We start from the raw sequence: 12017 nt of genomic DNA, 5'->3' as shown, positions 1-12017 counted from the left end.
GGTCCTGCCATCTCTTTTGGGAAATGCTATTGGCATTTAAGCAAAGCCTGTGACATTAGTTGCAAAGTATGCTAATTATGTACTTACATAGAAGGTAAAGCAGCAGCGTCATGGCAGTAACGACGAAAATCTCAAGTACGATAAATCTTTCACCCCTTGGAGATGTTAAGAAGGTAACGATCTCCTGAAAAGAAGATGCTTGAAAAAAAAAAATCTGATTTAGCCATCAGTAGCCAACATTGCTCTCAAATCTACCAACATGAGTTTGACCAAACTACTGGAGGCAGTGGAAGACCGGAGTGCCTGGCGTGCTCTGGTCCATGGGGTCACAAAGAGTCTGACATGACTAAACGACTAAAAAGCAGCAAGCCAACATACCATTGCCACTCCAGGAAAAGGAATTTCCCTATGCTGTGGCAGCCATCAGCCAGAGACAGTCAACTGTTCAAGGGGTGGTAATCTGGGTGGGTAAGCAGGTAGAGGAAGCAAGGGGGGATACCTTGATGCTTGAGGAAACTTCTGACCAATGTCTGGATCAGAAGACAGTAGCCTTTGATACTAAAGGACTTTCTGCCCACCAGGCAAATGACAAGGTGCTCCCTCCCAACACATAATTCCACATACAGAAGCTGGGCTGGACTGGCCATTGGCTGATATTTCGATGCTGCTGATGGGGCAGCAGACTAACTAAGAAGGTGCAGTGCAGCTTGTGTGGTCTACACTGCGGCCCTCCAGGTGTTTTGGCCTACAACTCCCATGATCCCTAGCTAACAGGACCAGTGGTCGGGGAATTGTAGTCCAAAACATCTGGAGGGTTGAAGTTTGGGGATGCTTGGTCTAAACATCCCTACCCACCCCAACACCTGCTACCTGAGGCAACTGCCTCATTCTACCTAATGGTAGAGCCATTCCTGGCTGCACACTGGAAAGGAACACCACAGCCAGCAGCAAAGAGTGGGCTGAATCCTGGCGTTTCTATGGGGCTTAGTGGATCTCTGGCACCCAAAGAGCTGTTTGGGCTTTTCTCTGCTCTCCTCCCTGGCATGACATGACTGGTTCCACTCCCTCCCTATCTCTCCATCAACTTCCCTTTCCCATGCATTCTTCTACTTTACGATAAACCTCATCCCATATGACTGTGCTGTATACAGACCAACAGTTTGTTTTAGTGTTGCTGGATGCTTTCCGGGTGCTTCATCATTTCCGGACTCTCCCTTCCTCTCAGTTGCACCTGTGAAAAAAAGAAGCTATTATAACGACTATGAACACATTGGTTGGATTGTGGGTGTTTTCCCTTTCAAGCTCAGAGTATAAGTCTCTTGTCAATCATGAAAGCTCACAAAATTTGCTTTTGTTGTCCTACACTAAGTCTCCCTATTACAGGAACATAAATTGATCCCTTCATGGATCAATGCCTTGTCGTGGCGAAGGGGCTTGAATAACTCAGAGAAGCTATGAGCTATGCCATGCAGGGCCACCCAAGATGGACAGGTCATAGTGGAGAGTTTTGACTAAACGTGATCCACCTGGAGAAGGAATTGGCAAGCCACTCCAGTATCCCTGCCAAGAAAACTCCATGGACAAAGACAACAGGCATATAAAAGTTATGACGCTGGAAGATGAGCCCCTCAGGTCGGAAGGCGTCCAACATGCTACTGGGGAAGAGCGGAGGACAAGTACAAGTAGATTCAGAGCTGATGAGCCGGCTGGGCCAAAGCCGAAAGGTCGCTCAGTTGCGGATATGCCTGGAAGCGAAAGGAAAGTCCGATGCTGCAAAGAAAAATATTGCATAGGAACCTGGAATGTAAGAACCATGGATGGAGGTAAGCTGGATGTGGTCAAAAATGAGATGACAAGGATAAATATTGACATCCTGGGCATCAGTGAACTAAAATGGAAGGGAATGGGCGAATTCAGTTCGGATGACTATCATATCTACTACTGTGGGCAAGAACCCCTAGAAGAAATGGAGTGGCCCTCATAGTCAACAAAAGAGTGGCAAAAGCTGTAATGGGATGCAATCTCAAAAATGACAGAATGATCTCGATACGAATCCAAGGCAGACCTTTTAACATCACAGTAATCCAAGTTTATGCACCAACTACCGGTGCTGAAGAAAGTGAAATTGACCAATTCTATGAAGACTTACAACACCTTCTAGAAATGACACCAAAGAAGGATGTTCTTCTCATTACAGGGGATTGGAATGCTAAAGTAGGGAATCAAGAGATAAAAGGAACAACTGGCAAGTTTGGCCTTGGAGTTCAAAATGAAGCAGGGCAAAGGCTAATAGAGTTCTGTCAAGAGAACAAGCTGGTCATCACAAACACTCTTTTCCAACAACACAAGAGATGACTCTACACATGGATATCACCAAATGGGCAGCATCGAAATCAGATTGATTATATTCTCTGCAGCCAAAGATGGAGAAGCTCTATACAGTCAGCAAAAACAAGACCTGGAGCTGACTGTAACTCAGATCATCAGCTTCTTATAGCAAAATTCCAGCTTAAACTGAAGAAAGTAGGAAAAACCACTGGGCCAGTAAGATACAATCTAAATCAAATCCCTTATGAATACACAGTGGAAGTGAGGAACAGGTTTAAGGATTTAGATTTGGTGGACAGAGTGCCTGAAGAACTATGGATGGAGGCTCATAACATTATACAGGGGGCAGGAACGAAAACCATCCCAAGGAAAAGGAAATGCAAGAAAGCAAAATGGCTGTCCAACGAGGCCTTACAAATAGCGGAGGAGAGGAGGCAAGCAAAATGCAAGGGAGATAGGGAAAGATACAGGAAATTGAATGCAGATTTACAAAAAACAGTAAGGAGAGACAAGAGGGTCTTCTTAAATGAGCAATACAAAGAAATAGAGGAAAACAATAGAATGGGGAAAACCAGAGATCTGTTCAAGAAAATTGGAGATATGAAAGGAACATTTCATACAAAGATTACCATAATAAAGGACAAAAGTGGTAAGGACCTAACAGAAGCAGAAGACATCAAGAAGAGGTGGCAAGAATACACAGAGGAATTATACCAGAAAGATATGGAGGTCTCGTACACCCCAGGTAGTGTGGTTGCTGTCCTTGAGCCAGACATCTTGGAGAGTGAAGTCAAATGGGCCTTAGAAAGCATTGCTAATAACAAGGCCAGTGGAAGTGATGATATTCCAGCTGAACTATTTAAAATTTTAAAAGATTATGCTGTGAAGGTGCTACACCCAATATGCCAGCAAGTTTGGAAAACTCAGCAGTGGCCAGAGGATTGGAGAAGATCAGTCTACATCCCAATTCCAAAGAAGGGCAGTGCCAAGGAATGCTCCAACTACCGCACAATTGCGCTCATTTCACATGCTAGCAAGGTTATGCTTAAAATTCTACAAGGCAGGCTTAGGCAGTATGTGGACCGAAAACTCCCAGAAGTGCAAGCTGGATTTCGAAGGGGCAGAGGAACCAGAGACCAAATAGCAAACATGCGCTGGATTATGGAGCAAGCTAGAGAGTTCCAGAAAAACATCTACTTCTGCTTCATTGACTATGCAAAAGCTTTTGACTGTGTTGACCACAGCAAACTATGGCAAGTTCTTAAAGAAATGGGAGTGCCTGATCACCTCATCTGTCTCCTGAGAAATCTCTATGTGGGACAAGAAGCTACAGTTAGAACTGGATATGGAACAACTGATTGGTTCAAAATTGGGACAGGAGTACGACAAGGTTGTATATTGTCTCCCTGCTTATTTAACTTATATGCAGAATTCATCATGCGAAAGGCTGGACTAGATGAATCCCAAGCCGGAATTAAGATTGCCGGAAGAAATATCAACAACCTCAGATATGCAGATGACACAACCTTGATGGCAGAAAGTGAGGAGGAATTAAAGAACCTTTTAATGAGGGTGAGAGCGCAGAATATAGTCTGAAGCTCAACATCAAAAAAACCAAGATCATGGCCACTGGTCCCATCACCTCCTGGCAAATAGAAGGGGAAGAAATGGAGGCATTGAGAGATTTTACTTTCTTGGGCTCCTTGATCACTGCAGATGGTGACAGCAGTCACGAAATTAAAAGACGCCTGCTTCTTGGGAGAAAAGCAATAACAAACCTAGACAGCATCTTTAAAAGCAGAGACATCACCTTGCCTACAAAGGTCCGTATAGTTCAAGCTATGGTTTTCCCAGTAGTGATGTATGGAAGTGAGAGCTGGACTATAAAGAAGGCTGATCGCCGAAGAATTGATGCTTTTGAATTATGGTGCTGGAAGAGACTCTTGAGAGTCCCATGGACTGCAAGAAGATCACACCTCTCCATCCTGAAGGAAATCAGCCCTGAGTGCTCACTGGAAGGACAGATCCTGAAGCTGAGGCTCCAATACTTTGGCCACCTCATGAGAAGAGAAGACTCCCTGGAAAAGACCCTAATGTTGGGAAAGATTGAGGGCACAAGGAGAAGGTGACGACAGAGGATGAGATGGTTGGACAGTGTTCTCGAAGCTACCAACATGAGTTTGACCAAACTGTGGGAGGCAGTGGAAGACAGGAGTGCCTGGCGTGCTATGGTCCATGGGGTCACGAAGAGTCGGACACGACTAAACGACTAAACAACAACAACAAGGAGGAGAGACTACCTGTAACTTTCTTTAAAATGGTGGAGAACTTTAACTTGATTGATATATGGAGATTTACACCCACTAGATAGAGAAATTCCTTTTTTAAAAAACCAAAGCAATCTGCTGAACAAACCAACTTGATATGTGATGGGGCATCTTGATATAGATACCGGCATAGCGAGCTGAAGCTTAAGGTAAACAATCTATTTGCTCACTAGCGAAGTCCAGCTATGCCATTTCACCCAGTATGCTCCGTGGCTTTTTCCTCTGCTAAAACTTCAGGAACCTTTCTTTCTAGTTCTAACTTGCAGACCTTGATGTGCAGCTAGAAAAGTAATCAGCTTCAGTGTCTATAAATCACTTTCAGTGATTCCTCTCTCATTAAACACAGATGTTTATTTTAGGATAGACTCCCCAGCCGAGAGATGCTTCCTCTCGGCTGTAAGAGCCACGACACACAGTACAATAGTACAACAGACAGTATAGATAAAGACATCACGCTACAGAGAATGCAAAAGTACACAAACATTCCTGAATGCTGATGTCATCGGCCTGCAATTGCAGGGCGAACGCTGGGCTGGCTATCTCCCACAGCTCACAATATGCATATCTAATGAAATATCACTGAGAACAAAAAAAAAGTAGGAAAACAACCAAGGACACGTTGGGAACACAATCCAGTATTATAGGAATTGAAAGGTGAAGAAAACCACATTTAGGTGGAGATTATGATGGACTTCTTGATAGCCAAACAATTTTACACAAAGCTGAAAAAGCTTTGAAAGACTTTTTTGAGTTAAACTTAAATCAAGGAGTGGATCTGACGGTTGTCTGGGTTTCAAGTAATGCGGCAATGTGGGTTTTTTTGATCCAACAAAATGCTTTCCAAAAAAAGATGAGAGAACAAAAACAAACAAACAAACAAATGAGAACTGCTGGAAGAATTGATTAAAAATGAAGAAGAATTGATTAAAAAATCTGGAAAAGGTTCAGTAAAACAAACCATAAAAATGTTATAAACACAATATTTGATGTTGGTAAATCAAGAAATTGAATGGAAGATGAAAATGTTATGGCAGAATTTTTATTTTTATTTTGCCAGCCAGCCAGGCAACCTGCTGATATAGCAGCTAAAGAAAAAAAACAAGACATGAACTTAATAAAGAAATGAAAAATAGAAGGAAAAGTTTTAGATAATCCGAAAGACATAAGAAAGCCATTTGTAAGGTATAATTCAGAACTGTATTGAGCTGGCAAAGAGAACATAAACAATATTGAAGACTATTGAGGACTTCTGGAGCAGCGCTCTTGGCAACTCCAGGCAGTCCAGACACCAGAGAAAACCGACGGGGAACATGAGGCATGAGTTTTCCCAAGCTCAGGTGGGGATCCTGAGTACCAGGCCCAGGGCAGCGCGTTAAAGGGGTTTCCCCAAAACCATTTAAAACCTATTTAAAAACGCCAGGCCGAGGAGCTAGCAAGGGGAGAACCACAGCGCTAAAGGGCAGAACCATTCTCCGGCGTTAGCATTTGCAAACCCAGCGAGGACGCACTGGACTCTCCAACAAGCTTAAAACTGGAGATAAAGAGACACCCCCACTTATAAAGAACTGGAAAACTGCCAGATATCGGCAGAGCAAAGGAGCGGGGGCAGCAGAAAGAATGTATAAAATACAGAGTGAGTTATTAAGAGTGAAAGGGCAACCGCCACAACACTAACGGTAACTGTTATTCAATTTCACAAAGGTGCCTTATAAGAGTGAATATAACCAGCAGAGAGTGTTTAGAACAGCAAAGACAGAGACTGCAGAGAAAGGGGAAGAACCAGCAGTCCTTTACTGCTGCAGCTTTTAATCAAAGCCTTCAATTAAAAGGAAACAAGGACAAAATACGCTGGGTCAGCTTTACAGGACAAAGGGGCTGCGAGGGGATGGAGAAGGGCGAACGAGTCAGCGTGGAGGAGTCCCGCCATAATGGAAACACAGGCAGACACGAACAAAGGCAAGCAGAAAGAGACTCCGAGGAGCCAGTCTGCATACGCGAAAGGGAAAAACAGAGGAGAGAAAATAGGGTGTAGAAAAAGCTAGAGAGACACCTAGGGGCAAACGAAGCGAAAGACAGTAAAGAGTAAAATCAACAGAAGGCAATCAAGCATAGCAGCAATGCCACCTATAGAGCAAACAGGAAATAGCAAGAATAAACTAATAAAATAAAGAACTGAACACTGCCGGCATATATTTGCTAAATGCGAAAGAACGGGTAACCCAAACAAAAGAAGATTCCTGGTCCTACTCAATACAGGAGCAATTAAAAAGGGAAACTTTTAAAAGTGGAAATGTAAATGTAAAAAGTGAAGCAAGGGAAACTCCCGGAAAATAATAGAAGCGCTGAGACTATATGAAATTGTTATTTTAAAGAGGTCTTGCCAGGAAGGTATTTCAATGGGATCGAAGAAGATTCAGACAACAATTGGTCTAGCTCAGCCTCTAACCAAACAAGGAGAACATCGATGGTGGAGAACGAGAGCAACATGGACATCAAACAGTTATTATTGGCAATGGAAAGAATGGAGAAAAATCTAGGAGACAAGATAACCACCCTAGATGGGAATATCAAAACCTTAGATGGAAAAGTGGGGGCATGGACAATAAGATTGAGAAAAACTCCGCATTAATAATGGACCTTTCTAATCAAGTGACAACAAAGAACAAAGAGCTAGACAAGACGGTGCAAGGAAACTCCAAGAGGAAAACAAAGAGGAAACTGAGGAAGGTTCAGGAAGAGACCTGAGATTCAATCGCTGTCCTTGAGATAAAGCAAAAGGAGATGATGTAACATTTTCGAGTAATTAACGAGAACCAGGAGGAAGAAATTTCAACGAAATTATTGAAAGAATTGGCAGACTGCTTTGGAGTTGAGGAGGATGAATTATCTTTGGATATTGAAAAAATATTTAGGGTCAGAGTGAACAAGTCAAGAAACAAAAAGGGACCAGGAGACTGTTTAGTATTTCTGAACTCGGGGATACTCAGAGAAAAGATCCTATTAAAGAGCAGAACTGTAGATGGAAAGAGGGGAGGTAGCACCATCACATATTGAAGGGTACTCCGTTGAAGGATTCCGGGGGTGTGTGGGAGGTGAGGGCCTAAGGCATGCCCCTAGCAGTGACCCCTGGGGGAGCTCCTAGTTAATGTGCATCAGCAGGACTCCCCCTACCGGTGGTTAACCCTTCCCAGACTCTCAGCAGACGGGCTGGAGTCAGATATAGCCGGTTAGATCCAATGCCTAAGCCAATACCGCTCAACACCTGGAATCAATCAACACCAGCCCATTAACCTGAAAATAATTGTGTCATGTGTCATTATTCTACCTAATTTTGGGGGGGGGGTGTCAGGAACTTGCCACGCAATATAAAGTTAAAGCATTGGCAGACGATGTAATTATTACTACAGAAAATCCAGAAGACAGTATACAAGAAGCCTTAAAGAAAATGACTGATTATGGAGGAGTATCGGGTTTCAAGTTAAATAAAGAAAAATCGAAATTATTAATTAAAAATATGGGGGTAAAGGAACAGGAAGAATTGGAAAGTGTAATAGGCCTTAAAATCACCATGAAAGCTAAGTATTTGGGGATCTGGATTACAAATAATAATTATGTGAAAAAGTGGAAGGATATTAAAGGATATTTAAATAAATGGGAAAAAAATGAACTTGTCTATATGGGGTAGAATATCCTTGATAAAAATGTCAATTCTCCCCCAAATGCTCTTTCTTTTCCAGACATTTCCAGTCAGAATGTTTTAAAGGCTGGCAAAGGGATCTTTCTAATTTTATTTGGCAGGTTAAGAAGCCAAGAGTAAGTTTCAAAGTATTGATGGAGCCCAGAGAAAGGGATGGGTTTGTGGTCCCAGACCTCAAGCTGTATTTTGAGGCTGCATGTATGATGTGGCTGAAAGATTGGATGTTACTGACAGATATGGAAATCCTAGACCTGGAGGGCTGGGACAAAGTATTTGGGTGGCATGGCTACCTGGGTCATGATAAAATAAAAGCACATAGAGGCTTTACTAACCACTTGGTGAGAAAGGCCCTATTCAAAGTTTGGGAAAGAAACAAAACAATACTAACAGCTAAAACTTCCTGGTGGTTATCGCCTATAGAATCATCAGCCATGCATAGAAATAATATGAAAGACAGTTGTCTAACATCTAGGGAACTCATAGAAGAGATTAATGACTGCCCGACAGTGAAGAGGTTTGAAGAACTAAAAGAGACGGGGGTGAATTGGTTAGAATATTTCCACTTAAAAACAATATTTGAGAAGGATAATAAATTTAAGGAGTTTGATAAAAAAAATCAGTTTGGGAAAAGGAAATCTTATATAACACCCAACAAATTCTCTCAAAAATATATAAATTGTTGCAAAATGGGGAAATAGAAAAGGAGGGAAAGGTAACGCTATTAAAAAATGGGAACAAGATCTGGGCCATACAATTGAATATAATGAATGGGGAAACTGTGGACAAAAAATGTAAATTTCACAGCATGTTACCTAATAAGAGAGAACTATATGAAAATGCATAACAGGCGGTATCTGGCGCCAGAAAGGCTGGCAAAAATGAATAAAACATATAATAATAAGTGCTGGAGATGTAAGAAACAAAAAGGAACCTTCTACCATATGTGGTGGACATGCCCCAAAATTGGGAAATTTTGGAGCATGATCCACAAAGAAATAAAGAAAATACTAATAATATCATACAGTAAAAGGCCAGAGGCATTCCTTTTAGGTATATTATACGACGATATCCCAAAAGACAAAACTAAATTTTTCTTATGTGTGACATCTGCAACAAGAATCCTGGTAGTTAAGTATTGGAAAGGGAATCAGATATCCACTAGGGGAGAATGGTTATGTAAACTTTCAAAATACTTAAGAGTTAGCCAAACTGACAGATATAATAAGACAAAAACCAAAAAGTGTAGTGAAAATGGAATGGGAGTGCCTAAATGAATACCTTAAAAGACAAGGTTCAAGGACAGAAATCTGGCTGAGTCAGGAATAACCTTGTGAATTGAAAGGATAAGAAAGAGGGATTCATATTTAGATGCTAGGATTGAGATGATAAGGAAAACAGGAAGATACAAAGAGAGGTAAAGGAGGTGCCGTGGGATTGGTGAAAGTCAATGTTTTCCTTTTTAGTGCTTATATTATTAATCTGTAAGATTTGCATTTGTTTTTCATATGTTTGTGTTTTGTGCATTGTTATTTTTTGTTTTTTGTTGTGTGGAAAATATTAATAAAATTTATTATTAAAAATATAGAAGATTATTTAAAGCAGAATAACTTACCAAAAATTCCAAAAGAGAAACCTAATTCATTTAATGCACCTATAACTATGATGGAGTTATAACAGGCAATTAGTCAAGCCAAAATGGGCAAAACACCAAGGCCAGATGGGTTACCAGCAAAGTACTATAAGAAACTACAAGATTATCTAGCGTGACCACTAAAAGATGTAACTAATGAGATCTTAAATACAGGGGAAAGTGCCAGGTCCTTGGAAAGATGCTTACATTACACTAATTCCGAAACAAGACATGGATTTATTATTTGTCAAAAATTATAGGCCGGTCTTGGAAATGGCAGTGCGGATTTGATCGCTCTGAAAGGTACTATCGGTCTGAGGCTGGCAGGGGTAAGGGGGGGGGGAGTGCCAGGGCTAGGCACCCCCCCCGAAAGCCTCATTAGGTGTGTGAGGTGTCGGGGGCTCTGGCAGAAGCAGCAATCACCTGCTGCCCTTCTGGAAACCTTGCTGAAAGGCAGGTGTGGGGGGTGAGTGTGGTTGAGAGCGCTCACAGCTTTAACGTGACCCTGCGAGCCGAAGTCACAAGCAGCCACCAAAAAGCAGGAGATTTTCCTAACAGCATCTGGAGGCTGAATAAACAGTAAGCTGTCTGAAATTAAATTTTTTTTGGGGGGGGGAATTCGGCAAAAACGGAAACCAAAAAGGAAGTCAACTTCCGTTTTATGGAAACCTGCCAACTGCAAGGGAAAGATTTGTAAGTAAGCTAAACGAATAAGCTATTTGTTGCTTCCCCGGTGAGGAGTTCTAATTTTGGGAATTTAACAGCACTGACATTGAACTTGGAACATGACCTCTATTGGAGCTTTATTGGATTAATATGCTGTAAATTTGAACTTGACCAAGCAGCTCTGGATCTTGGATTATAAATATAACTGGAAATATATTGATTTTATTTGGATACACCTGGAACTTCACAATCTGACCCAAAGCTAAGCACTGGAACACTCACTCAACTTTGGGTGGAACCATTGGGAAGGGTGAGTACCTGGAAATAGCTGGAGGTTGGATGCTGAGAGAAAGAAACAAGGTGATTGGTGAAGACCAGTGTGCAAGGAAATGTTTATTTTAAAATTGGATCTATAACTATTTGGGATTAAAGAGAAGGAACAAGACCACATTTGGTTGGAACGGTTGGATTTGGCAACAGGCTTGAACTGACGTTAAGAGGACCAGTCAATTAAATTACAGTAATTTCCCCCTTTTTCAGCTGTGGACATCAGTAATGTGTTTTCCTTTACTTCTGCTTATTGTCTTCTTCTTTTAATAAGTTACTGTGTATATATTCCCAAACTGTTTGCCTTTTGTCTGTTTGATATTTTGAAATTTTGGGTTCTATTCTGTCTGCTCCAACTAGCAGGGGTGAGAACCAAAACAAAACTGTGAGTGGTGATCTTGAAGAACTGATAAGAGTGACTCTGAGAAGCCAGTGTTTTGAGAGCAGATACAAAACTGTAAGTAAAAAGGATGTCAACTAAGAGCAAAGTCTCTTCAGCTGCTACAGCAGCAGCAGCAGCGACTCAAAGAGGCTTGGCTCAGGAGGAAAAAGCCCCTTCCTGAGAGAAGCTATTTTTTTGGGCAGATTTTTAAAAGGAAATGTTAACACAAATGCAAAAGCAATTTGAAAATGTGGGGGAGGATATGGAAAAGAACACTAAAAGAGTAATAGATAAGTTGGAGGCTTTGGATATATCTGTTAAAAACTTGAAGGTTAAATCCCAAAAAATGGAAAAAAGTGAATGAAGAACTGAAGGAGGAACAAGAGTTAATAAAGGGAAATATGAGAGGGACTATTTGGGAGGCAAGACCAATTTGAGGACCATATTGCTCTTTTAGAAATGAGACTAAAATCTAATGTTCACTTTATGAGAAACCTCATCTCATATGACTGTGCTGTATACAAACCATCAGCTGGTGGGTTTGCCTCCACTGGTGCTTCTGCTGGTGCTTCCACCGGTGCTGCAGGCATTTCAGGCGCTGGCTCCTCCATCCTCTCAGTTTTATTTGTGAAACAACAAGCTAGAATAAGACAACAACAA

At 41.6% G+C, this 12017-nt stretch overlaps 1 protein-coding gene across 2 annotated transcripts in view; it reads right to left on the bottom strand.

Moving 5' to 3' along the window:
* The window catches only part of LOC118078767 (uncharacterized), a 53396-nt gene that overhangs the window by 30341 nt on the left and 11038 nt on the right, over window positions 1–12017 (bottom strand). For both annotated transcript variants that reach the window (XM_035102764.3, XM_088660699.1), the window contains exons 2-4: window positions 11884–11997; window positions 1154–1231; window positions 88–198 (exon numbers count right to left, since the gene is read on the bottom strand). In XM_035102764.3, coding sequence (XP_034958655.3) covers window positions 88–198; window positions 1154–1231; window positions 11884–11968 — 274 coding nt within the window. In that variant the 5' untranslated portion in view covers window positions 11969–11997. The remainder of the gene's footprint in view (window positions 1–87; window positions 199–1153; window positions 1232–11883; window positions 11998–12017) is intronic.

The sequence above is a fragment of the Zootoca vivipara genome, chromosome Z1 (assembly GCF_965207765.1).
Source record: "Zootoca vivipara chromosome Z1, rZooViv2.hap1.1, whole genome shotgun sequence".
In the NCBI taxonomy this organism is placed as follows: Eukaryota; Metazoa; Chordata; class Lepidosauria; order Squamata; family Lacertidae; genus Zootoca; species Zootoca vivipara.
The sequence above is the reverse complement of the archived record's forward strand: the minus strand, read 5'-3'. Positions and strand labels throughout refer to the sequence as shown.